Below are 27,500 nucleotides of genomic sequence, written 5' to 3'. Positions count from 1 at the left end.
GACAGTGAGGCTAAAAGAGAACATGGTGCATTAGAGCTGCGTTTAGTGCGAGTCTCAGTAAAACCCTGTTCTAGTTACATCGGTTTTACCAGAGGAGGTCCACTAATGGACTCTGCGCGTGATCTGACTGGCCGACTCATTTGGGATAAAGCATCTGTGTGATTTCCTCAAATTATCCCATTTAGCTCGGATCGAAACAGCATTGTGCAGACATTTACATTAGTGTTACTCGAAAGGAGCCACCAGAGTCAACATGACTGCAAAAAGCTTGAGGACGCCCACAAGTCCTGAATGAATGAGGGTGATCAGAGCTGAATGGCTAAAAATGAAAAACGTTTCTAACCATTTATGCAGGAACTTCCATTCATTTTAGAAAACAGAATGATGTCATTAAAAATCAATAAAAACCTACCAGTACAGCAAACAGGTTGACTGGTTGGCATTTTTGACTGATTTGCATTACTGCGCTACTGAGCGCTGACTGGTTGGCATTACTGCGCTACTGAGCGCTGACTGGTTGGCATTACTGCGCTACTGAGCGCTGACTGGTTGGCATTACTGCGCTACTGAGCGCTGACTGGTTGGCATTACTGTGCTACTGAGCGCTGACTGGTTGGCATTACTGCTACTGAGCGCTGACTGGTTGGCATTACTGCGCTACTGAGCGCTGACTGGTTGGCATTACTGCGCTACTGAGCGCTGACTGGTTGGCATTACTGCGCTACTGAGCGCTGACTGGTTGGCATTACTGCGCTACTGAGCGCTGACTGGTTGGCATTACTGCGCTACTGAGCGCTGACTGGTTGGCATTACGGCTACTGAGCGCTGACTGGTTGGCATTACTGCGCTACTGAGCGCTGACTGGTTGGCATTACTGCGCTACTGAGCGCTGACTGGTTGGCATTACTGCGCTACTGAGCGCTGACTGGTTGGCATTACTGCGCTACTGAGCGCTGACTGGTTGGCATTACTGCTACTGAGCGCTGACTGGTTGGCATTACTGCGCTACTGAGCGCTGACTGGTTGGCATTACGGCTACTGAGCGCTGACTGGTTGGCATTACTGCGCTACTGAGCGCTGACTGGTTGGCATTACGGCTACTGAGCGCTGACTGGTTGGCATTACGGCTACTGAGCCCTGACTGGTTGGCATTACGGCTACTGAGCCCTGACTGGTTGGCATTACGGCTACTGAGCGCTGACTGGTTGGCATTACGGCTACTGAGCGCTGACTGGTTGGCATTACGGCTACTGAGCGCTGACTGGTTGGCATTACGGCTACTGAGCGCTGACTGGTTGGCATTACTGCTACTGAGCGCTGACTGGTTGGCATTACGGCTACTGAGCGCTGACTGGTTGGCATTACTGCTACTGAGCGCTGACTGGTTGGCATTACGGCTACTGAGCACTGACTGGTTGGCATTACTGCTACTGAGCGCTGACTGGTTGGCATTACTGCTACTGAGCGCTGACTGATTGGCATTACTGCTACTGAGCGCTGACTGGTTGGCATTACTGCTACTGAGCGCTGACTGGTTGGCATTACTGCTACTGAGCGCTGACTGGTTGGCATTACTGCTACTGAGCGCTGACTGGTTGGCATTACGGCTACTGAGCGCTGACTAGTTGGCATTACTGCTACGGTTACATCTCATTTCGTGTAAAGGGTGGCCCACGACTTGAGGATTAGGGAACTGGGTGAGCAGGTGTCCATATCTTCAGGTTACAAAAAAGGTTTTCTATTAGTTCGTTTTTTATGACATTACTGTGATGTTGATTCAAACAGGACCACCGTTACTGCGGGAGCTCCAGGGTTGGTTAACTGATTCACTCTGGAATGATTACTCATCAAACCATGGTTAAAATCACTGACCACCTTGGTAAACACTCAAATTATAGCACTTTAATCCAGTTTGAACTGGGCGTGGCAATATGTTTGCGCACCTGCGGGTCGACCAGCCAGCCGTGATACAATGGGATGTCCAACAGGTCAAAGACAATACACTCCGGCGTGTATTCAAACACTCGGACCCCCGTAAACTTCACGTTCACATCCAGACCCGTCTGCAGCTTATGGAGGACCGCCATTGCATCACTCATATTCTAGAGAGAGAGAGAGAGTGAGAGAGAGAGCGTCTGGTTAGTATTGTCAAACACACCAACATTAAGAGAACAGCAAGTTTCTCTAGAACAGAACATTTAATCTCAATCACAGAGTTATACAGAAACTTTAAAAAATCAGTGAACGTGTCCTTTAAGGATACACTGTAACTGTGAGGGGCTGTATAAATCTTGTGGTCTGGATGTGACCGCAGACAGGTACTTTGCGACTCCTGCTCTAGACCAAGTGCCCAATCCCAGTTCTGTAGATCTAAATCTAACACACCTGATCCAGGTAATGCAAGCTTCCAGGAGCAGCTAAATGCTAGAGCCAAGTGTGCTGGATCAGGGTGGTAGAGCAGGGCAGGACAGCTCTGACCTGGACCCTCTCATTTGCGAGTGCTGCCCTGGATCAGCAACTCCAGCTAGAGCAAGCCTGCACTTTGTCTGTCTCTCATCCTGACAAAACCAGTCACACCCCCCCCCCCCCACACACACCCTGTGAACAAGGCTGGTCTGTGGAGGTCTCTGATCAGGAACTCTGCAGCTGCTGCCACACATGCACAGTTGTTCACACTCACACACTTAAGTGATGGCTCCGGTCCAGCAGCGGAAGCACAAACATTTTACTGAGGCCTGTATGAGTGAGTGAGTGAGAGAGAGAGAGAGAGAGAGCAAGAGAGAGAGCTTCCTTTTGCTTTCTTCCCCCCAATTCAGTAAAACACCAAATTTTATGTTTTAGCATAACTGTAAACGGTGAAGGTTCTGCTCACATCTGCTGTTTGCATTATTCCACTGCAATTTCTCTGAGAAAAGCTAATGTCTGCAATATACAGTCAGAGCACTGTACAATCAAGACATATTTTTCATATAAAATGTTGAAAATTGAATCCTGAAATCACATCAAACTTGGAAACGTCCACATCCCATATACTGTACATAGTAAAGGGGAATTCCACTGACGGTCCAAAACGTCTACATAGTTAAATGCTTAAGATGTAAACAAAGCGATTCAGAGTGGTTTTGTGCGAAATACTCCGTTCTAGAGAAACGCACCATGTCAGAGTTGTTCAGTGGTCCACCTCTAAATGTTCCCTCACAAAAAGTTATTATATGAAATGGTTATGAACATCTTGTAATATCACCCCAGAAATATATAATAAAATAAATAGTTCCTATCACCACCACTTTAAAGATATATGAGTCAGTAAGTTTCTCTACAATGACCCACTTAAATTTAACAGTAACTTTGAAAAACTGGTGGAATTTTCTCTCTCTCTCTCTCTCTCTCTCTCGATGTGTGTGTGTGTGTGTGTGTGTGTGTGTGTGTGTGTGTGTATATATATGGATATATATATATCTCCATCCATGTCCATGTATATGGCTGTGTGGGATTAGTCACATCACAGAGTTTGTGTTTATTACTGATTGTAGCAGTCACATGAGAGATAGAGAGATGATCCCTCTGGACAGAGGGGAGTTCTCCCCCAGGCCCTGCTGTTGGGTTAGAGGGGGATTTCCCCTCAGCACATTCACCACCACATACACGGATCCAGTTTGGATTAGTGATGGGAAACTGATTCTTTTAAACTGTACATGCCAATGAACTAAATATCCAACTGAACAATGAAGTGATTCAGAAGTAAACAAAACTTTATTCTCGTCTCCTCGATTCCTAATGACGAATGCGCGACTCTGAGGTCCGTGACATCTACTTCTCTAATGGCCTCAGTATCTTCTCTCTCCGTGCAGGACTTTCACACAGCACAAAGACTAGGCTATGCTTTGCCGTTATCGCAGAATGTCTCCTAAATGCAAAGCAACTGGGTTTATAGTCTCATTTGCTTCTCAATGGTTTTTTTTAGTGTATTAGTATTAGCAGTAGCAATAAATACATTTTTATGTAGCAGTCACCCAATATATATATATATATATATATATATATATATATATATATATATACATACACACACACACACACACACACATACACACATTATATATATATATATATATATATATATATATATATATATATATATATATACACATATACATACACACACACACACACACACACACATATATATGTACACATATACACACACACACACACACACACACACAGATACACACACACACAAATAAAAGTGTGAGAGAGAAAGTGTCTTGGTCTCTTTCTTCTTGTTTTCAAAGGATATTTTTTTTCTCTGGGTTTATTGCTCCAATATAAAATACTTAATTTAGCCTTACATGAACAAAAATTATCATAATATCACATTTATTAATAATAATAATAAAATTTGGTATTTTAGCAGATACTTACTACCCGCCTGCACACTGCTGTGGCCCACTGATTGGAAGCCTCTGGTCTAGACAATGAAAATGGAAATGAACTCAACCAGACTGTTCTTAATATGTTATAACACCATGTTTTATGCCATTATTTAAGTTAATGCAAACTCAGTACTGTTTGACTTGGCTACTGGTGAATTGGTTCAACTGTTTTGTTTAGTTTGCATATGACTTGGGCCTCTTGGGTTCAGAGGTTTTTTAACTTTGTGTTTTTTTTGTAATCAGTCAGTGAGGCACTTGGACAGGAGCGACAGGGCACTTTAACAGCCAATCAGATTTCCACAGATTTGGCCCTGTAGCCTGCTTAAATGTGAATCAATATGACTCACTTAGATCTGCTCTGCTTGGATGTGATTCATCATTTGAAAGCAGTGTGTTTTCAGTTACTATGATTAGATTAGAATGGGAAAGGCTCTCCAAAACATCTGATGTTGAGTCTTTAGGAATCAACTCAATGCATCAGTAAATCTCCAGGACTCCATACGATTATTTGGTACAAATTAGGGCTGGGCGATAAAACGATAACAATTAGTATCACAATATAACTTTTCCTTGATAGAGCGATAAGAAAGGTTTGATATATATTTGATATAATACACCATTCTCACACTTCCACGTTCAGCGACAGCCCTGGTGGCGTTTTCTACTGCACAAAAGCGAAACTACTCTGCTGTCGCCAGGAGATGGTGCACTTAAGTTTTGACATGATTAGAGCTGGGCGATGAATGAAATGAGTTGATGATACTGTAGATCAAACAACACAAAAGCACCTACTTCAGTCTAAACGTAGCTAACAGGAGGACTCTGTTCGACTGGTGTTCCATATATTGCGGTGCACCCCTGAAAGACCACGATGGAATAGAGAAATCCAGACGTCGCTGGAGTAGGAGCGAGGCTGGCTAGGCGGCTGTGTGATCCATGTGCGGAGCCAGTAAATGTTCGCTGTTCACACCAAGTTGATGTTGAGAAACTAAACAGTTTAGTGCTGTTTGGCGTTTGTAACGGGATAGCTGAGCGCTCGTCACCAGCTAAAAATAATCCGTTGTCTTTCTTAAGTGATACTTTTTTTAATCCCACAAACTGGGGAAATTACACCTCTGCATTTAACCCATCCGTGAAGTGAAACACCACATACACACTAGTGAATACACACACACTTGGGGGCTGTGAGCACACTTGCCCGGAGCGGTGGGCAGCCCTATCCACGGCGCCCGAGGAGCAGTTAGGGGTTAGGTGTCTTGCTCAAGGACACCTCATGGACTGTCGGTGCTGGGGATCGAACCGGCAACCTTCCGGTCACAGGGCCAGTTCCCCAACCTCCAGTCCACGACTGCCCCCAAAAAATTATGACTACCACAAAATTGTGGCCGCGCTTTTCCAGCTGATAAAACAGAAACTTTCTCCCACTGTCCCATGACAGATTTGTGAAATGTTCCACTGTTTGGTGAGTGTTTGTCGTGTTCCGACCATAAGAGCTAGTTTAACAGCATTTAACCACCCATGAGCAAAAATCAGCCTTCGAACTTGAAAGAAATAATGCTGTGACTTTTTTCACGATATGTATCGATATCGAACGATATGAATTTTGTTTATCGTGATAATATTTTTGGCCATATCGCCCAGTACAATTCAGAATTTACGACAAGCTTCTTTTTTGGCCTCGTATGAATTTAGCCTGAGAATTTTATTTCAGCAAAAATTAACTCTGATTTCACTGAATATCAGTACAATTAAAACATTTCCAATTACAATTAAAACATCTCCAAAAAAATCACTTGAATGCAATTGAATCACGACCTTCAGTTCAATGCATCATGATGCACTGATGCCATTTTCAAACCATCAGGGAACAGGTGCATCATCACATACCTTTGCTAAACTGCTTAGTCGTGTTTGTTGTGAAATCTGAGTCACTGCTGTACCGGAACTCACTACAGGGTGATTCAGTACACCAGGGCCAGTTCCAGTTGGTGCCAGGCAGCGTGGCCCAGTACTGGCCCAGCATGGGCACTGAAGGCCGGAGGTGCGTCAGGGTCGACAGCTCAACCAAAAGCCGTCCACCCACTGGCCCCATTCAGGCCTGCTCCAGCCTGGCACAGTGCCCAGCACCCACCCACGCCCGTCCCAGTGTCTCTCTTTCTTTGTGTGTGTGTGTGTGTGTGTGTGTGTGTGTGTGTGTGTGTGTGTGTGTGGCCTTCTTTTGTCCTAATAGCCCTGCTGGACAGCCCTCCCTGCGCTACCGCACTCTCTCCATCCTACAGTAGATCATTTGCCAGTTCATATTAGGCTCAGAGAACTTATTTTTATAATACTGATATTTTACTGTTACAATTATTACGATTGTTATTTATTCATTCATTTATTTGATACATTTCACTGTAGATGCTTTGCAGATGCTTACCTAAAATTAAATTACATTTAATTTACATCAAACTAAATATCTATTATATTTACCTTCAATTTTCCATAAGCCTAACCTTAACCCTTGTCCTAAACCTAACCTTGGTGCTAAGACTGGCCTTAAAACGACTGAGAATGACCACACAGTTTGTTAACAATTCGAACATCTGTAGACCATCTACAGGGGCTATCTGAACAAAGGAACCAGTTATTTATTTATTATTTTAATTATCCTTGTTGATTTATATCCCTGCTTTATTGATACTGTATCATTATTTTATCATCATTATGATTTATTTTAAAATTCGTTTGAGATTTTAGTTCATTATTCTTGGATCTTGCTTGCAGTTTCGCATGATCATACATCATCTTCTAATCTCTGAATCACAAAAGTCATTTATTTTGGTCAATTCACGGTCCAACCTTTAACCACGTCATATTATTGATTACATTTTAAAGGGCCCATAACTTGCAAGTCTCTTGCATTATATTTGCCCCCCCTGATGTCCACCATTAAGGTTTTAGTGGGAAGATGCAGGACACGGCTCATATCAGACATTTTCGTGTATTTCCTTTTTCTTTGATGTCTACTTTTTTTAGGTTTTAGTACCAGAAAAGGTCCTAATTGATTTTTTTCATTAACATTTTCCAACCTCTTTTAAAATTAAGCAGGTTGTTTTTTGTTACTGTGTCAGGCTGGTATATGTAAACTGCCTCTGTTCTGATTGGCTGCCCAGTCTTACATCTCATTCAAAACACAGTCTGAGCTGAAACACTCCTTTTATCACTTCGGTGGGCGGAGCTAAACTGCTATAGGCTGAAAAGGCAAACAATATTTTTGCAGCTTAGTTTCTACAGATGAGTAACATGTATCTAGTACCTGAATGGTATGCTGATCATTTTAATAGTGTTTACCTACCACATCAAACACGTTTACAAGCACAGACTGTTTGGTTTTCCATGTTATGGCCCTTTAATATATCAGAACGCATATCACAATCACAATAAGCACCAATATATACTCTCTATACTAGTATTCTGTCCATATCATTTAGCTCTTATGACTCTCCTTCTTCTTATACAACAGCTGCGCTAAAAATACTGTGTCCGACAAGCAGCACTCAACCTTTCAGAGCTCTGAGTGTAAATCTGACAGTGTATTGAGAGAGCAGCGCGTATTTGAGTTTAACAAACATCACTGAGTACACAGGAGCTTTGTGAATTCAGACTAGCCTCTCAATGAACTGGCAGGTCCTTCATCTCCTAGTCACGCATCTCGCTCTCCTATCTCTCCCTCTCATTTTCCCACAGCCAACGAAAATCACAGCCATGATCCACTGTCGCTGGAGAGACACAAAAGTTGTCATTCAAGCTAACACAAGCTTAAAATCGGGGAAGAAAATCAGTCCCACTTTTAGCTTCAAAAATCATATCCCTGCAGAGATACAAAGTGAGCCCTTCACAGAATAATCTGAACACTGTATCCCTGAAAAATGCAGTTAGTTAAATGGGAGAAGCTGAAGCAGATGGCCACAGTGATGTGAATCTGTAGATCAGGACAAAAGAGAACATTACTTTCAAGCCTGGGGGATAAAACCATAATTACTAAAACTAAACACATTTTTACAGTAATTTGCATTTTTTGTAATCAAATTTTTATTTGAGTTTATGGCAAATCAACAATAATTCTGTACAACCCCTTTTAGACCCGACCCATCCCATCCCACACACACACACACACGTGAGAGAGAAGTAAGTCATCTAGTCGTTCACTAAAAAAAACGGTTTGTGTGAGATAATATACACACACACACTATATATATATATATATATATATATATATATATATATATATATATATATATATATATATATATATATCTCTCTCTATCTCTGTCTCTGTCTCCCTCTCGCTCTCTGTCTCTCTCTCTCTCTCTGTGTGGAGGAGTCTCATTGTTTGTCATCTCTCAGTTCATATATATATATATATGAAATCTCTGCTGTCGGAACAAAACCTTGTATCTCCAGATTGGTAACTTTACAGGAGATGGAAAAAACCTCAATTACTTTTAATGAAAGTCAGTGGAACCAGAAATTTTTCCAAGTCATTTTATTTTTCTTCATTCATCATGAAATTTACAAACAATGTGAAGGCCAACAGGTGTTTTCAAATTATGCCAGAAAATGAAGATACAAGGTTTTGTCCCAAACTTTCTAAACTTTCAAATTTGCAGAATAAATGCAACAATAAAAGTTACCTTATAAAAAAACAAACAAACATGCAATTTGACCAGGGGTGTTCAAACTTTTGCATATGACTATATTACAGCAATACATTCTTAACTGATCAAGTTGAACACAAAAGAAAAAAAGAAAAGCACAAAACACAAAATATATCTAAACTTTTTAGCACGTGCACAACATGATTAAAAAAGCCTTATATATATATATATATATATATATATATATATATATATATATATATATATATATATATATAAAAACACACACACACACACACACACACATATACACACATACAATTGCTGCTTCTTTTCTGAATTTAACAAGTTGTGAGAAAAAAACAAAATTAAAAAACAAAATAATGTAGCTTGTGCAAAAGTGATGGCACACTTGTATCCCAATATGAATTATTTTCATTTTTAGTTATTTAAAGTCAGTCTTGGTCTCAAAAATGTCACAGCGATAAGGCCCTAATAATTATAAAGCATCTCAGATGGAATTTGAAAAATATACTGCGATTAGATTAGCCATACTGCCCAGGCCTGCTCCTCAGCCAGTCCTACAGAGAGGCCTGGAGTCGGCCTGCCAGTCCACAGGACCACTTACAGCCTTGGAATAACAACAGAACAGAAGAACAACCAACACTGACGAACCAAAGCCAGCCTCCACCTACTCACACACACTGATCTAAAACAAACACGCATACGAGCTTCAGAGACGCTGCTATTTCAGTCCGAGTGTCCTCACTCTTACAAGCCCACGTTCAGAAATAGACCCGAGTGTGCAGAAGTGAGAGAGGAGACGTTTTAAAGAAAAAAGATTTTCTGCCCAAACTAACTAACCAACTAACAGGGCAGGACGACAGCTTAAAAAAAAAAAAAAAAAAAAAAAAAAAATCACATTCATCTAGGATAAAAAGCTTCCTGAGGAAATAATGACAGCTTTACACCTATAATTAGCCTGCATTGTTTCCAGCACTGTTATTACCTGAGAAAACAGGGCTTTGATGACACTGATAAAGCTGGTGGGGTTTGTGTAGCAAAGCTGCTTTTCTGAGCACACACTAGAACTGTGAGTGTATCAGCATGAAAGTGAGCACCAGCAAGATGATGTGTCATGATCTATATTAGGGCTGCAATGATTATTCGACTTAGCCAATTAAATCACTGATCAAATTTGTTGGCCACTAATTCAACAGTCCATTAGTTGGTGACGTCATTACGCGTCTTTTTCACGCCAACTAAGGATGTTTTGACATTGTTGCTTACTACCAATAGTAGCGGTAATGATAATTATTAAGCCCACCCCAGCTGGTATGGGAGCACACCCTCCATGTGGGAGCATCTGAAGAGGAGACAAGTGTGCATTCTAAGTAAGCTGTGCTAACGTCAGTGTTAAAAAGCCGTTCTACTTTATGTTCTGAGCTCTAACATCATCCATTTCGAAATGCAGGTTCCCTGGAATCATTAATGGAGCTGGAACAGAGAAGCAAGTAACTTAGCGTTCACAACAACCCTGTTAACTTCCAAATAACTTTTACATTTACATTTCATTTACATTTACGGCATTTGGCTGACGCTCTTATCCAGAGCGACTTACAATTTCATCATTTTACACAGGCAGGCCAAGGTGGTGTTAGGAGTCTTGCCCAAGGACTCTTATTGGTATAGTGTAGGGTGTTTACCCAGGTGGTGGATTGAACCCCAGTCTACAGTGTAGAAGGCAGAGGTGTTACCCACTACACTATCCCATTTACAGTTTTCAGCACTGCATCATCGTCTTAACTCGTCGACTTCTCTCGGTTTCAGTAAAGACCTGGGACTGTAAAATTTAGTTGCAATAGAGTGTAAACACAACAGAACGCAATTACTGCACTGTTTAAAATTAAAATAGATTTTTTGTTCGCTTGATTAAAGGAAAACAAACTTCGCTGTGTTGTGCTTTAGTGCTGCTACTTTGCACATCCTTGGTTTTAAATTTTGACAGAAAAAGATATGAGTTTAATTTCTATTTTATATTAGCAGGAAAGCTCATTAAAGCGGAGAATTTTTAAAGAAGTTATTCATTTTGTCTTTATTGTTAGTTAGCAAATGCATAAAACAACCACAAGCTGAGTGAAAGCCGACAGCTACATAAGACTTGATAAGTGATTTAGTGATTCATGGTAATTCAGCGATTCCTAATCCAAATAACTGATCATTCGTTTCAATAACCGACAGATTATTCGACTATCGAATTCGTTTGTTGCAGCTCTAGTCTAGATTTTGTACTGGATACCATGATGAGTCCAAAAAACAGTGAATTACAAACATCCCTGAACCAAGACCACCTAAACATTAAAGCTACACTATGTACACTCGGTGTCGACCGTAGGAGGATGGGTTCCCCTTCTGAGTCTTGGTTCCTCTCAAGGTTTCTTCTGCTTTAGGGAGGTTTTCCTTGCCACTGTTGCCGCCGGCTTGCTCCTGGGTGCTTGGACCCGGATTTTCTTTTCTTTTCTTTTCTTTTTCTTTCTGTAATGCTGATTGTTCTGTAAAGCTGCATTGGAACAACACCTGTTGTAAAAAGCGCTATATAAATAAATTTTGCTTGCTTGCTAATTTTCTCTCTTGCAAAAACTCGCTGTGTGCAAATTGTAGAAAATTTTGCAACAAGGAGCAGATTCCCCGAGCTGAGGAATCTGAAGACTGAAAGACCATTCAAAAGCAATTTGTCTTCAAAGGATGCGAGTGAATTATCTACTACTGTCATCGTAACTTCATGGTATAATGTCGGTATTGAACTTGAGAACGAAACATCAGGCCGGACCTTCTTTTTGAGTCTGTACGTGTGACGTTAACACAAATACGGATGCTGTGGTGTGTAAAATTCCCAGCCTGACGCCTCTGACTTTAAATGGGTATTTCAGGCTTTACAGGGCGACTCACGACATTGTGCACTCGCCATATTTCAGCCTGTTCTATTTTCTCCTGACTCAATAACGCGAAAACAATGAGATATGAGAAATGCAGTACCTGCATCACCAACAGTGCTATTTTGCAATTTCTTTATTCGCTGTTTGTTGTGCTATATCGGGCCAAACAGAACACAACTGCTGAACAAGACGAGGACGGATGACTCAGCTTGTATAACCCACCCAACAGGCTGAGCTGAGCGGCAAACCTAGAAACAGCAAGATGTATTTATTAGAGTGGAATATTTTAGAGAGTTGCTCAACAACAGAGGGCAAAACAGATCTGAGAATGAGTGGAGAGGGAAGAACAGGAGAGGTCAGCCTTTTCCATCTCAGAGAGACAAAACAATACATCTTCTACAACTCGGCCCAAAAACAAACCGAGGGATCGTATCACTCCCGTTTCGCTGCACTGGCTGCCTGTATCTTTTAGGACAGAGTTTAAAGTTCTGCTAGGCTCTAAACGACCTCACAGCACAGCTTACATCACAGAATATGTCTGTTTATGTTCCAGCACATGAACTTAGATCTGCAGATACTGACCTTCGGCAAGCATGGGGAGACTTTGTGGAACCCAATTCACCTTTTATTAGACAGTCAAGCTCAGTGCTCACTTTTTCAGAAACCTTTAAAAACGTGGCATTTCATTAAAATCTCACATCTCATTGGTATTTATCTTTGATCTTGCCTTATTTGATATTCAATTATTATTAATAGTTTCTACTATTACTGTCAGATTTTATCATAGAAGTCTGTAAAGCATTTTGAGCTACCACTGGTATGAAAAGTGCTCTATAAATAAAATTATTATTGCTGGATATTATTATTAGAGGTTGGAGATGTAAACAAAAAAAATCAGTTCTGAATGTGTTCTGTGGTGTTTTTAGCTCTAAGGCATTGCTGAGCCACCAGAGTCGGTTTATGAGGAGCCTGGCCTCTTCCTATTAACCCTGTTATATCAAAAACAAGACTGCAAAATGCCAGAAGGTGCTCATGAGAAAGTTCTCAATGAATGGGGTGAATTGACTTAAACGGCTAAAAACAAAAAATTTTAAATAGTTCCTAATCACCTGCCAAGAACTTTCCTTTAATTTTAGAAAGTAGAAGTTTGAATTTCTCTAAAAAAGCAAAGGAAACTCACCTGTAAGTTTCCTTTTTTCTACATCTAGCAGGTTTTGAGCAGCAGGACGGTAACATTACCACTGCTGAGTGCTGATTGTTTGGCGAGCAGAGCCAATGATCGTACTCTTTTATATTAAAAGTGCTGACGCATTTATAAACTATGATTTTGCTCAAACGCAATGTCTTAATCCATCCATGTTGGACTCGCTCGAGAGCGCCCTCCAGCGTTTGAGAAACCTGAAAGACATTACAAAGCGGTAATTCTCCTCTCTATAGCTGTGTCCCAATTCAGGGGCTGCGTCCTTCGGAGGCTGTGTCCTTTTCCATGGCAACGAAGGATCCATCCGTTGGACCTGCCAACATATCTCGAGGTTCATTGCGTGATGGCAAGGATTTCAGAGCATGGTGGCGTCAGCAGAGGAGCGAATGGCAGCTGAGGAGACACTTTAAACATATGATCTGGGTTTAAAATGAGTCGAATAGTGAACAATACAGATGTTAAAAAAAGTAAAACACAACAAAAACAAGTGGTCTAGCAAAACTTGCGCAATCGTTTAGGTTCATTTTAGGGACCAAGAAGGAGACAGAGAGAAGCGACTCCAGCTTTAATAAATGGGGAAAAAAATAAAAACTAAAATCAAAGTTTTTTAGCTCCATCTTTAAAGAACTTTACTAATAACTTGAAGGAGCAACGTTTCGTGACACACTGGTGAGGGCGGGAACAGCAGTGCTGTTACGCAAACCGCTGTAGTGCAGACTGCCTCATTTCGGTTCAGTCATCTTGGCTCTAAACAGACTTCGAAGGACGCGGTAGCCTTTACAGACCGCGTCCTTCGAAGGACAAGCCTTTACAGACCGCGTCCTTCGAAGGACAAGCCTTTACAGACCGCGTCCTTCGAAGGACAAGCCTTTACAGACCGCGTCCTTCGAAGGACAAGCCTTTATAGACCGCGTCCTTCGAAGGACAAGCCTTTATAGACCGCGTCTTTTGAAGGACAAGCCTTTATAGACCGCGTCCTTCGAAGGACGCAGCCCCTGAACTGGGACACATCTTCTAAGCTCTCTGGAGTCACCGTCATGCTTAGTTTTTCTGAGCTTTTTTCCTGCCTCTTTCCATCAGCACCACCTGCTGGTCAGCTCCAACATAAACATCAGTGATCCCTCTAAAATTGGTGGAATGTGTTTATTTGACTGTTTAGACATGAGACAGAAATTTGACACGTCATAACTTTGAAATATACTCATGATTTTTAAAATTCTGTCAATTTTTAAATACAGCTGTATACTTTGTCACCATTATACTACGCAACACTAACTTGTTTCATTTATTACTTTTAAAGTGCCTATAAAATTTGATACCAATAAGAATGATGATGAAGGTACTTATTATTATTATTATTATTATTATTATTATTATTAATAATAATAATGTGATCATTACTACCTTTAAAATGCTAATAATGATAATGATATGATTATTATTAATATTAATAATTATTATTATTATTAGTAGCAGTTGTAGTAATAGCAGTAGTAGTACTAGTAGCAGTAGTAGTAGAAGTAGCAGTATTATTAGTAGTAGTATTAGTAGTAGCAGCAGTAGTAATAGCAGTAGTATTAGTAGCAGTAGTATTAGTAGTAGTAGTATTAGTAGTAGCAGCAGTAGTAATAGTAGTAGTAGCAGTAAGAGTAGCAGTAGTAGTAGTAGTAGTAGCAGTATTAGTAGTAGTAGCAGTTGTAGTAATAGCAGTAGTAGTACTAGTAGCAGTAGTAGTAGAAGTAGCAGTATTATTAGTAGTAGTATTAGTAGTAGCAGCAGTAGTAATAGCAGTAGTATTAGTAGCAGTAGTATTAGTAGTAGTAGTAGTAGTATTAGTAGTAGCAGCAGTAGTAATAGCAGTAGTATTAGTAGCAGTAGTATTAGTAGTAGTAGTATTAGTAGTAGCAGCAGTAGTAATAGTAGTAGTAGCAGTAAGAGTAGCAGTAGTAGTAGTAGTAGTAGCAGTATTAGTAGTAGTATTAGTAGTAGTAGCAATATAAGTATTAGCAGTATGAGTAGTAGTAGTATTAGTAGCAGTATTATTAGTAGTAGTATAAGTAGTAGTAGCAATATGAGTAGTGGTAGCAGTATGAGTAGCAGTATTAGCAGTATGAGTAGCAGTATTAGTAGCAGTATTAGTAGTAGTAGTAGCAGCAGTATGAGTAGTAGTAGCAGCAGTATGAGTAGTAGTAGCAGTATTAGTAGTAGTAGTAGCAGCAGTATGAGTAGTATTAGTAGTGGTATTATTTAATACTGTGATGTCACATGGCAAGGTTACCATTAAAACAGTAAAAATACTGTAATATAAATCTGAGCTCATATCTCCCACCCACAGCACACAGAGTGAACCAGGCAGATCTAATCTTTAGAATGTACAGCACAGGGTGACAGCTGCTTCCACGTGCATTATACATGTTATGTATGTACATTATGTATGTTATGTGCCATATGTTTCCCTCTCATGCACAGACACAGTATACGGTCTTCACTATGAACAGGATGCAGTGACAGCTGGTCTGTACGCAGTGGTAGTGGCGTCTGTGTGATATGAAAATTGTGTGGTCAATAAATGATTGTGTAAATGATTGTGTAAATGATTGTGTGAATGATTTTTTTGGAGACAAAAAAAATTAGATGGCTGATAAACCAATATCACTTTACACTTATACTTGAGCAAAACACAGAAATACACACTCTACCTCTCTCTCCCTCTCTCTGCTATGCATCCCTGACCATTAACAGTAACATCTATGTGAGAAGACATGCTCACTTCAACCCCCAACCCCCCACTCCCCCCACCCCCGAGAGCACACTTCCTCCAGGCCGCACGAGTCGAACGCTGCGTTACATAACGCTCTCTATAGGGGACAAAGCGCATTATGCCCACCTTCATCCCATCCCCCAACACTCACTATCCTCCATACCCTACTGCAATAACACAAACAAGAATTCAGACAGCATCTCAGAAAGGCACATGCTGATATACATTTATTAAAAAAAATCACATCTTTATGACAATATATACATATTTTAAAATGTTATCTTTAAAGATACGTTTTGTCATAACAGTGTTATAAAGATATATTCTGAATGTCATGTTTTTAGGTTTATATTCTTCTATAAAGTAACCAAAATCTGGCCCTGATTTATACTGAAAGTTAGTAATGTTTTAAATGTTCTCCTGCAGGGTTTTTCATCTTTTTCTCCATCAAAATGACGTTGCTGCTCGGCTGCTGAACTGCACTACAGATCATTTTGTATGTATTAATATATGTGTCCACACACACACACACACACACACACACACACACACACACACACACACACACACACACACGCTAGTCTAGGTAGGCTAATTGCTACACAATCCGAAAGAATGAAAAGCACTTCCGTAAGCTTCGAATGCCACAGAGCTCGACAGCTCACAAACTGCATGAGGGCAAAAGAGGCTATTTTAGGAAAGGAGGTGAGAAGGTGCAAACGTTCTTGTTGTCCTAGCAGGATTGCTGTGTGTGTGTTTGTGTGTGTGTGTGTGTTTGGTTGTTAACACTGTGTCCCATGTCTCTCACACCACTGAGAACGCAGCAGTCCCTCAGCTCCTGCAGCAAGCATCTAAAATAAGAGCTTCAGAACACAGCCAGGCTTGTTTATAGTAACTGGCCGCTTTATTAGAAACATCTACCCTGCACTTCCACTCACTGACCACTTTATTAGAAACACCTCCTATGTATCTTCACTCACTGGCCACTTTATCTGAAACACCTACCCTGCACTTCCACTCACTGGTCACTTAATTAGAAACAACTACCCCCTGTACTCCAATCCTCCCTGGTTTCTGTTCACAGGGTCTGTCTAGATATTTTGGTGGTTGTCCATTCTCAGCACAGCAGCCACACTGGTAGTGTGTGTGCCTGACACAGCGGTCGCATTTGCACAAGTGTGTCTGACACAGCTGTTTTTACACACATCAGCATCACTGCTAGGTGAGGTGGATAGACCAACGGCCAGAAATAGCCAATAGAATAGAATTGCAATGAAAGGCGTTTCCGTAAAGCAAGAACGCCCACTTATCATTCGTTGGCCAATATGTCTGCAAAATAGCTTCTCTCATCGGTGATGAGACTCAACAGGGAAATACATCAATATCTGTAAAGACGTTACTGATACTAAATTAATATTGCTTCTACATATTTACATAATGAGGCATTTAAAAACAAAATATGCCTAAATCTATAGCCTCTGGTGATTTGTAGAGTCCTGTCTGCATTTTTTTGATCCCTGACTTGAACTTGCGGTCTGAATGCCCATCATAACGGTAGCAATCAGCAGTGTTTTCAGCAGTACTACGCAATCTGCTCCATACCAGCCGTTATTTAAATTATAGTGCAATAATGAATTATAATATTAATGTCCCTAATGAGAACATAGAGACCATTAAGACTTTCTGTTGGTTCTTTGGGGTTTTGTAATGCATTTTGGCTTTTCTTGATGGGTTGATCGTATAAAGGAATGATTTAGCAGGTGACCTAGTGACATTCATTTAGTGACAGATACATTTCTAATTCTACATGGAAACTAGTGGTCTCTAATGGTATCCATTAGGAGGCAAGGACCATTTTTAAAATCCTAAAGGTCTTTATTCAGTAGGGGTTACCCTGTGGTGCAGCCAGCTTGCACAATATAACTCTGGCAAGGTTGAGTACTGCTGACTATCAAGCAACCATGTGCTTATTTTCCACAAGTTTTAAAGTGGTAGTGAAATGTTAATGTAACAGTAAAACTTACCGACATCATAATCTATAATGATAGTGTTTTAGGGCCACTAATAAAAATTAAAATAGTAGACTTTGAGAATAAAGTCGTAATATTTCGAGACAAAAAGTGGGATATTACCAGAAAAGATATGCAGTATTGTGGCCAAAGGCTTTGCAAAGGGAAGCAGCGCCTCGTGTTAAATGAGGGGTGTTGAGCTGGTGGAGTTACACTTTCATTTCGATTCACCCATAAAGAAACACTCAGCCTCCCTGTCTCTCCTGCACATCAGCACCAGCCTGGTATTAGTGTAAGAACAGGCTGAAACGGCTGGGCAGGAAACTGTTTATCTAGAATAAAGAGCCAGACGGACTCGGAGGAAACCGTCTGTCTGTGTTGTTGGCAGGGTCGTCTACACGGCTATCAGGGGCTTCATCTCCCCCCATTGAAAGAGGGCATTAAGTTTCACGGTGAGAATGATAATCAAAATGATCCACAAGGAGACAGGAGTGTGAGGAAATCCGGCGCGCTTGCCGTCTTCACCGTCGCCAGTACAGCAACCGAGACCCCACGGCAGCCCCCCCTACAGTTATCACTTAATCCTCTAAATATCGTGATTTTACTCTCGTAATTTTACGACTTCATTCTCAAAGTCTACTAGTTTTATTTTTATTAACAGCGGCCCTAAAACGCTGTCGTAGTTCTGTTTACTCAGCAACATTACTGTGGCTTTTACTCCAAAGCCCACCTGACCCTGATGTCACATGAGAGGCATTCCTGGGGGGTCGTGTGTCTGCATCACAGAAACGCCCTCATATGGTGCTGCAATTCGACTCTCTTCAAAATATCCAGCCATGAGCTGCTCTGTAGTCAGAAACTGACCACTGCTGAAGGACTAGAGGACTGCAGGTACATAAGAGTCCAACAGATTACTACCATCTCTAACTGTACATCAGCAGGGTGAAGCTAGAAAGGAGGGGTTTCCAATGAAGAGGCCTTTCTTTGGACAGCATAAAGGAGATGAGGCTCCTTACCTGCTCATAGTTCAGCCGCTGGGCCTCAGATATCTCCTTCGGCTTGGCATCGAGGATGTAGTCTCCTGTCATGGAGAGGGAAACACGGATACAGAGAAAGTTCATTATTGGTGCTCATTAAAAACACTTAAAGGCACAATGAAACTCTCTTGACATCCAGGGATTAAGAAACCATCTGTTCCTGTCAGTCATCCGGAAGCAGTTGATCTTTCCAAAGTCACTTTGCTCTTTTTCAGTTTGAAACGACCGGTTCAGGCAACAATGCTAACGTTGCTAATAATGAATGAAAGCGAACAGCCACCCATTAGCATGATGAAAATGACCTCAAGCAGATAAATAAATAATTTGAAACAGACAATTCCAGCACATTAGCTATCATGTATTAACTTTAACTTCTTGGTGCTCCCAAAGACGTGAAAGCTGATTGGTTGAGAAGCGTTCTAATCGTGCTGTTATTTCTCCATAACATCTCAGGTTTTTCGCAAACGCTGTATCGCTCCGCTGAGACGCTGTTGCTAAGCGACGTCATTTATAGGAGACGCTCAAATTAATTGGACGTTTTTACTTTGTACTTTGCACACAAACAGAAAATGGATACAAACTGACAGCTGATTTGGTCGGACTCTGAAGACGAGAAGACACCAAACTCCCAAACGGTCAGTTGGTCTGTGTGGAGCCATAGAACGAACTGCCGGCTGTGCAGTGAGTGGGCGGAGCTCGTTACTGTAGCAACAAGCTGCTTGTTAAGGAGCTATAATTTGGCATGAGGACCTGAACATTAAAACCTATTAAACGCCGCGTTCACGGCCAGTTTACTAATTTCTTACTTTATTTATTGAAGTGTTGTATAAAAGCAGTAGAACACTCGAGGTTGTGTGTTATCGCTATAACATTTCTGCTTCAACATGATCTACGGTGACCAAATTGCAGCTGTGATGATAATTCATAACACACGACCTCTCGTGTTCCATTCAAAAACACTCTAATAATGGTGTATTATTCATAACATAGCATTGACATTTCTTATATATGTAAGACCCACTACAAATAATGTATACCATTAAAAAAAAAACTAACTAATTTGGCTTGACAAAGCCATTGCAATGAAATTCCATGTGGTTGCTAAGGAGTTGCTGGGCTGTTGCTATGGTATCCCAGGTGGTTGTAAACTGTAAACAAAAGCTGCTGCTGGCATTAGCCGTGTTGAATGGCTGTAGCTACAAACTAGTAACTACAAAAGCAAGTTAGCTTGCATGCATTGTCCAGAATGCGGTTCTGAGAGGAAACGGAACTAATCCTGGAGTAAGATGATAATGCTTTAGGCCAAAACTTTATAACAAAGCTATGACAAAATGATGTCTCAAGTTTCAAGCAAAGCATTCATAACAATTTTGCGTAATTTAATGGGATGCCGCTTTTAGAGCCATTAAATTCTTCAGACGTCCGGTTCCCAGTAACATAATAGTGAACAATTCTGTTTTGGTAAATTTCTCTAGAAAGACACATTTCACACCAAACCACTCTGAATGATTCTGTTTACATCTAAACCACTGAATGCTTAAGTAATTTAGCAAATTCAGTGGAATTTCCCTTTAAGGTCACCCATTGCTGTGTTATCCCAAGTGGTTGCTAGGGTGTTGCTTTGGTATTCCAGGTGGCTGTTAAGGTGTTACTAGCCCATTCCTAAGTTATCTCAGGTGGCTGTTAAGGTGCTGATCACCCATTGCTGTGTTGTCCCAAGTGGTTGCTAGGGTGTAGCTTTGGTATTCCAAATGGGTGTTGCTAGGCTATTGCCATGTTATCTCTGGTGGTTGGTAACATGTTGCTAAGACGTTGTTATGTTATCTCAGGCGGTTGTTAAGGTGTTGCTAAGCTATTGCAATGTTATCTCAAGTGGTTGTTAAGGTGTTGCTAGGCTATTGCTATGTTATCTCAGGTGGTTGGTAACATGTTGCTAGGACGTTGCTATGTTTTCTCAGGTGGTTGATAACGTGTTGCTAGTCTATTGCTATGTTATCTCAGGTGGTTGTTAAGTCCTGGCTAGGCCATTGCTATGCTATCTCAGGTGGTTGTTAAGGTGTTGCTAGGCCATCGCTGTGTTGTCCCAAGCGGTTGCGAAGGTGTTGCCAGACTGTGGCAGTTAGATTTGAATTCACCATTCACAGCCGTGTTTGAATGAATGTTGTACAAGCAATGCACATGCGATCGGTCCCAAAAGAACAAGAGCACTATTGCTATAAAGGCTCTCGTAAATGATCCCGTAAAGTTTTGTAGTTCTAGCTCAAAAAACATGACCCGTGAAAACTGTATAAAAGAAATGGATAATAATAAAACAAAGAGCAGTAAGTTGGCCATCAATCCAGTGTAAAAAAAAAATATATATATGAAAGTGGCGTTTAATATGATTTAGAACTAAACCCTTCAATTATTAATATACCAACTGATTCCAGCCTTTTGAATAGTTGCATACATCATCCAGCACTATCAGCAGCATTATCCTGTATGGTTCATCCATTATCATGAGCCTGGAGACGCTCCTAATCCAGATGAAGGGGCGGTGCAGGGAGCACACAGGCTTTCCGGGAAAAGCTAAATCAGGGTCACAGGGTCAAAGCAGCATTTCACTGTAAAATAGCCTTAAAGAGACTTTAACAGCAGAGAGAAAAAGAGCAGCCTCTGGCATAAAAATCAATCACGGTTCAAAACACTCCTCCCAGCAGGAACCACATTATTACATGACGGCCTCTTTCAGTGGACCGTCCACTATTACTGCACACAAACTGTTCATTAGTATGTACAGTGTACAGTATTATTATGCTGCAGTCTAATGGGCTACTTCACATGCACTGTGCTATCCCTGCTGTTACAGTTAATCTACAGGTCTGTGCTCTTGTTCACATTCCTATATATTTGAGCCTATTTACTGTATTGTAATTGTTATTACTGTGTTGCGCTTTCCTGTTTAATTGTGCTACATGCAGTTTATGCCTTGGCCACTTGTGTCCAGTAAATACAGGCCCTGTCATGTATGCAGCACTGGAGCCCTGGAGGAGTGTTAATTCATTCTGCTGTATACTTGAATATGGATGGGCTAAAAATAAAGTAGGGCAAGTAGGGTCAAATATTTTTATATTGTATGATACAGTTATACTGTTACATACTGTACTTACAGCATACCTTGCACTATATTTAAAAACTGCACTGGTGAATTATTAATGTGACACAGACGAGAGATCAGATTGTCTTGCCGTCTTATCTGTGCTGTTCTTGGGTGTTGTACCCTCTCAACATATTCAACAAGAAAAAAGATAAATAGCTCGCCTCGTCCACCACAGAAACTGTGAAATAGATCAACACGGCAGACATTCTCACTCTTCATCTGCTGCTCGATCTGGAGTGTCCACTATTACTGTTCGTCAGTATATGCAGTATACAGTATTATTATGCTGCAGTTTAATAGGCTAGTTCACTTGCACTTACAGTTAATCTACTCAGGTCTGTATTCTTGTTCACATTCCTATACATTTAAGCACATTATAGCAAAAAAAAAAAAAACTCATTTTTATAAACAATTATTTTAAATTTATAATTAGATTCACATTTTTGTCATTTGTTTTTTTTTGTTCCTAATTCTTACCTATTCTTAACATTTTCAGTGTGCAGAATTTCAGTGCATCTCTCATTTAATCCCATAGTATGTTTTAATCCCATTAAAAACATCGTATAACTGTTTGAGCACTGGCACATATGCATATGAAAAACATTGGACATCAGCCAACAATTCCCACATCAGCACATCCCTTATTACACCGCATTATTTTTACCAAAACAAAGTATTTTTACTGGATTATAGGAAACTTTGACTCATCTGGATTTGTGACTGGTCACAGCACACAGTTAAAAAAACAAACAAACAAAAAAAAAACAAACAAACAAACAAACAAAATACACTATGATTGGTTAAATGGCCTAACGAAAGATCAACATGTATATTAAGCTCTAGATCTCGGGGTTAATCAAAGCTTGGGCTGATTTCAGTACTGGTGAAAACCACACAAATAATGAAATCTTTGAGATTCTCTGTGTGCTCTGAGTGAAGCATTTTCAGCGGTAGAAAAATGATAAACTATTAAAAACATATACATATTTTCACACACACACACACCCACACCCACACCCACACCCACACCCACCCACACCCACACCCACACCCACCCACACCCACACCCACACCCACACCCACACCCACACCGCAGTCAGTCTGTTGAAGCAGGATGCTGCTATTCTGCTATAGATAATATTAATCGTGAAAACCACAGAAGTAGTTAAATACTTAAATGTAAACACTCCTGTTCAACTCCACAGTCACCCCAACAAGGTCAAGAGGGGCTGGTGTCTTCAGCCTGACAGCCAAGCCCACTCTCAGACTGACCACCGGCACACCGCCTGTCAACCACCTGATCAACATTCTACTCTCAAACTCGCACGCATACACACACTGCCGTGGACACAGGATCGCTGGGGGGCCAGCACTAACGGCCGAATCAAAACCCGAGCACAGTGATTCATACACTCAGCAAGGGAGCTATTATTATTGATCCACACACGCTATTAAGCATTAAGGAGAACTATAACACTGAGCACGGAAACAGTCTGCTGCTCCGCAATCTTCTCGCTCTCACCGAGTCTTACATGGATGGTTATTGTTGTTGAAGTTAAACCAAGCAAAGAAACGGCTTGAACACAAAAACTGAATACATACATTATAGAAATAATATAAATTATCCATCTTAAAACTGTGTACATAGTTCCCTTCCGAGTAAACAACCACTCACATGTCCAGACGGACACTGATGGACGACTGACTGTCGAGCCCTCCTGCTACCCACTTCAGACCATCTGCCCACCCTACACTGATGTTTTCATAGACTCCTAGCTATTACTACTACTAACACTACTGCTATTAATATTAGTAGTATAATAACTCTGTAGGTAGTCTGACCAGAGAAGGATGGGTCCCCCCGATGAGCCTTGGTTCCTCCCAAGGTTTCTTCCTCAGCTCTGAGGGAGTTTTTCCTTGCCACTGTCGCCCCTGGCTTGCTCACCGGGGGTTTTTTACATTTAATATTAAAACTTTGTCTTTACAGGAATTCTGTGAAGCTGCTTTGTGACGACATCAGCTGTAAAAGCGCCACAAATAAATTTGATTTGATTTATTTGCTTGCACAGCTGATGGACATCTGTCTAAAGATCTTCAGTTGACCAATGGATAACGTGCCCAAATACTTTTGGGGCCACTGTATATACAGTCTGTTTTATATTAGCTTTGGGAGGCTATTAATTAGACATGGGTGAACATAAAAATGATCAGACCCAAAGAAAAACAGTGTCACAGCTGGATTATCCCTAAATGTTTTCTTCATCGTTCTGTCTGTAGCCTCATTGTTCATCCTGACACTCATGTGAAGATCCTGAAGCCCTTCAGAACAGAAGGAGTGACTCTTTCAGGCCTGCCAGAGCGAGGATGAAAAGCACTAAGCTGGGCAACTTTATTCTCTCTCTCCCTCTCTCACTTCCTCTGCCTGGTGCCAAGAATGCAGCCCCAACACAAGCTGCTCCACTCGGATGCCTCCCCTCCTCTCTGGCCAGGAAAACCCTCTGACCACCCTGCTCCCCACCTCTGCCCTCGCTCTTCCTCTCATGCTGATCCCTTTATATGCGCCGTCTCTCTCATCATCCATCTCTGTGAAATCTGCACTACTGTGGTCACTGGTGTTCTTACACTTTCCCCCGCCTGAGGTCCACTTATAACATTCATGCTGGTTTTACACATCAAGAACAGCTATAATTCATTTTTATATTTTTAGCATTTACAACCTCATTTTAGCCCTTGGAATTAAAAAAGCTGTAGCTTTAAGACTGTAATATCACTGCTGTCGGAATAAAACCGCACATCTCCAAAATGATAAGTTTACAGGAGAAGGAAAAACCTTACTTTACTTTTAATGCAAGTCAAATGAACCAGACATATTTCTAAGTAATTCTGGGTCATTTCTGTTGGTCCACGAAATTTGCACACAATGAAAAGGCCAATGTAAACAATACATTTTAACATTCTGTCCAGCCCAATGGTTGTTATTTACACTAGTCTCATGGCTCCAGTGCAAAACTAAAGAAGCAAACTTCCCACATCTAACATGCGAAAGCTGACCGACTACATCTGGGGTAAAGAAAAAACACAAAGTTCTTTTATTTTGGACAAACTTTCACTTTAAACAGCACAGCAATGTCCAAACAACACAGAATACTGAGGATGAATCAACCCATAACAAGCTCAACAGGCCCAGAGAGGAAAAGTCCTGCTTGGCAGAACATCTGAGTACTTTCAGCAGTTCCTCAATTACTGGAGGTTTTAGCCTCTTGACCACTCAGTAGTAAATGGATTCGTGTGTGTGTGTGTGTGTGTGTGTGTGTGTGTGTGTGTGTGTGTGTGTGTGTGTGTGTGTGTGTGTGTGTGTGTGTGTGTGCTTTCATGAGTCCCTCTCTCTGCCCAGGAATAAAACAATAAGAGAGCAGAGTTACTGGACTTAATGCAAGACGGATGCTTTTCACTGGAACCAGCGCATTAATTACAGCCATTCAACAGAGTTAGAGCAGCAATCAGCTGCTGAGAGAAAAGGGGGAGGGCGTATTATTATGGATCCTTATGAGCTTCCTGTAGGCTTTCTGCAAAACACACTGGAACTGGCATTAATATACAAAGCTGCTTCATGTCCAAAAGTTTGTAGACACCAGCGCCTCTTCTGAAATTGGGGTTATTAATGGGAAGTTTGTCCACCTTTGCTGCAGTAACAACCTCTACTCTTCTGGGAAGGCTTTACACTAGATGTTGGAACATTGCTGTAACGATTTGATTGCATTCAGCCGCAAGTGCATTGGTGAGGGTCGGGCACAGATGCTAGAGGATCAGTTCTGGGTCACTGCAGCTCATCCCAAAGGTACTGGAGCTCCACCATTCCAGAGAACAGTTTCACTGCTCCACGGCCCAATGCTGGGGGGCATTATATCCCTCTAGCTGATGCCTGGAATTTGACCAATGGAGATTATACATGCTGTGTGCACAAATGAAGCACCCACTGCTAATACTGGGTATTTTGAAGGGCCCAAATTATGAGAAAACTTTTTTTTCCTTTTTATTATTGTTTCAAAGTGTGCCATTCACTCCCCAGTCCATTCAATCCACTTAACTAGTAACTATGGCACAATATTAGGCAGCCAATCAGAACAGAGGTCATTTACAAATAATACAGTATCTGTATAACAGTTAAAAAAAACAGCCTGTTTGATTCTACAGGATAAAGAGAGGTCATTACAGATGCAGGACATGGAGCCTTTACAGTAGCTAAATTCACTGTAGAATGGCTGTCTGGATACTTTTGGACAGTGTAGCCTGCTCTTCCACATAAACAAATGTCGATGAGTACAATAAATCTTCATAAACAAGCAGGGGAAAGAAGCAGGCCTGAATGGAAAGGCATGCATTTTCATTTACTCTCCGTCTACCACGATTTATATCCAGGGGTTCTCTCCTCAGCTCATCCGTGGAACCGCACGAGCTGCAGAAAACTAGCACCACCAAATTGTCCTCCAGCCGCAGACATGCTGTAGAGAGGGGGGTGTGGACAGACTGGAGCATGCATCCACTCTCCAGCGGTCCAGTTTCTCTTTAGAAACTATCCGAGTCTGACCTCGAGGCTCATGCTGGGTGGGGCGGGTCTGCTGATCTAAAGCTGGAGTGTCCACGTCTGATTCTGCATTTAGAGGAGCCACATGCTTCTTTTTCTTCTGGACAAAAGTCTGAGGCTGTCAGTATCAACCAAATCTCTACTCTACAGATTATCTGATTTATTTGTTTTTAAAACAGATTTTTTTAAAAATGTTATCTTTGGATACTGTTTGAAACAATACAACTAAGAACATGCTTAAAGGGGAATTTCACCTATTTTTCCAAATTTCTGCATAATTAGGTCTTTAAACACAGCCAGAGTGATTTGATGTGAAATTTTGTGTTCTACAGAAACGTAAGAGTCAGAATTGTTCACACTGGTGGTGATGGGAACCAGACGTCTGAAGCATTCATAAAGTTATTTCACTAAATGGTTACAGTATTTTGTTTTGTCTAAAAAGATTTCACAGTAGTTTGAGAAGGTGTTGAGCTAAAAGGTGTTTTAAAAATACATTTATGTCAAAGAAGCACATGCAGAGCTTTATAAGGCAAAATTAGTATAAAAAAAACAAGTTTTTCTACACGTCACAATCATAGTGCACTCTATCACGGACACACCACATAGACCTACATCTTATCCTACCTCTAATTAATGTGCGATATCTGCTGCTGATAGATTGGTACAAGTGCAATACATACGCAAGTTCTGTGCAATATCTATAATTATTACTACAATTTCTGTGCGATATCCAGTCTTTACCTGCTATGTGCAATA

The 27,500-nt window shown here is 41.0% G+C and overlaps 1 protein-coding gene across 1 annotated transcript in view; it reads right to left on the bottom strand.

Annotated features, from left to right (window-relative positions):
- Nucleotides 1-27,500, bottom strand: part of mindy2 (MINDY lysine 48 deubiquitinase 2) — a 65,171-nt gene that overhangs the window by 23,250 nt on the left and 14,421 nt on the right. The window contains exons 3-4 of the mRNA XM_017711651.2: nt 19,000-19,064; nt 1,944-2,102 (exon numbers count right to left, since the gene is read on the bottom strand). Of these exons, the coding sequence (XP_017567140.1) occupies nt 1,944-2,102; nt 19,000-19,064 (224 nt within the window). The remainder of the gene's footprint in view (nt 1-1,943; nt 2,103-18,999; nt 19,065-27,500) is intronic.

The sequence above is a fragment of the Pygocentrus nattereri genome, chromosome 25 (assembly GCF_015220715.1).
Source record: "Pygocentrus nattereri isolate fPygNat1 chromosome 25, fPygNat1.pri, whole genome shotgun sequence".
Classification (NCBI taxonomy): Eukaryota; Metazoa; Chordata; class Actinopteri; order Characiformes; family Serrasalmidae; genus Pygocentrus; species Pygocentrus nattereri.
The sequence above is the reverse complement of the archived record's forward strand: the minus strand, read 5'-3'. Positions and strand labels throughout refer to the sequence as shown.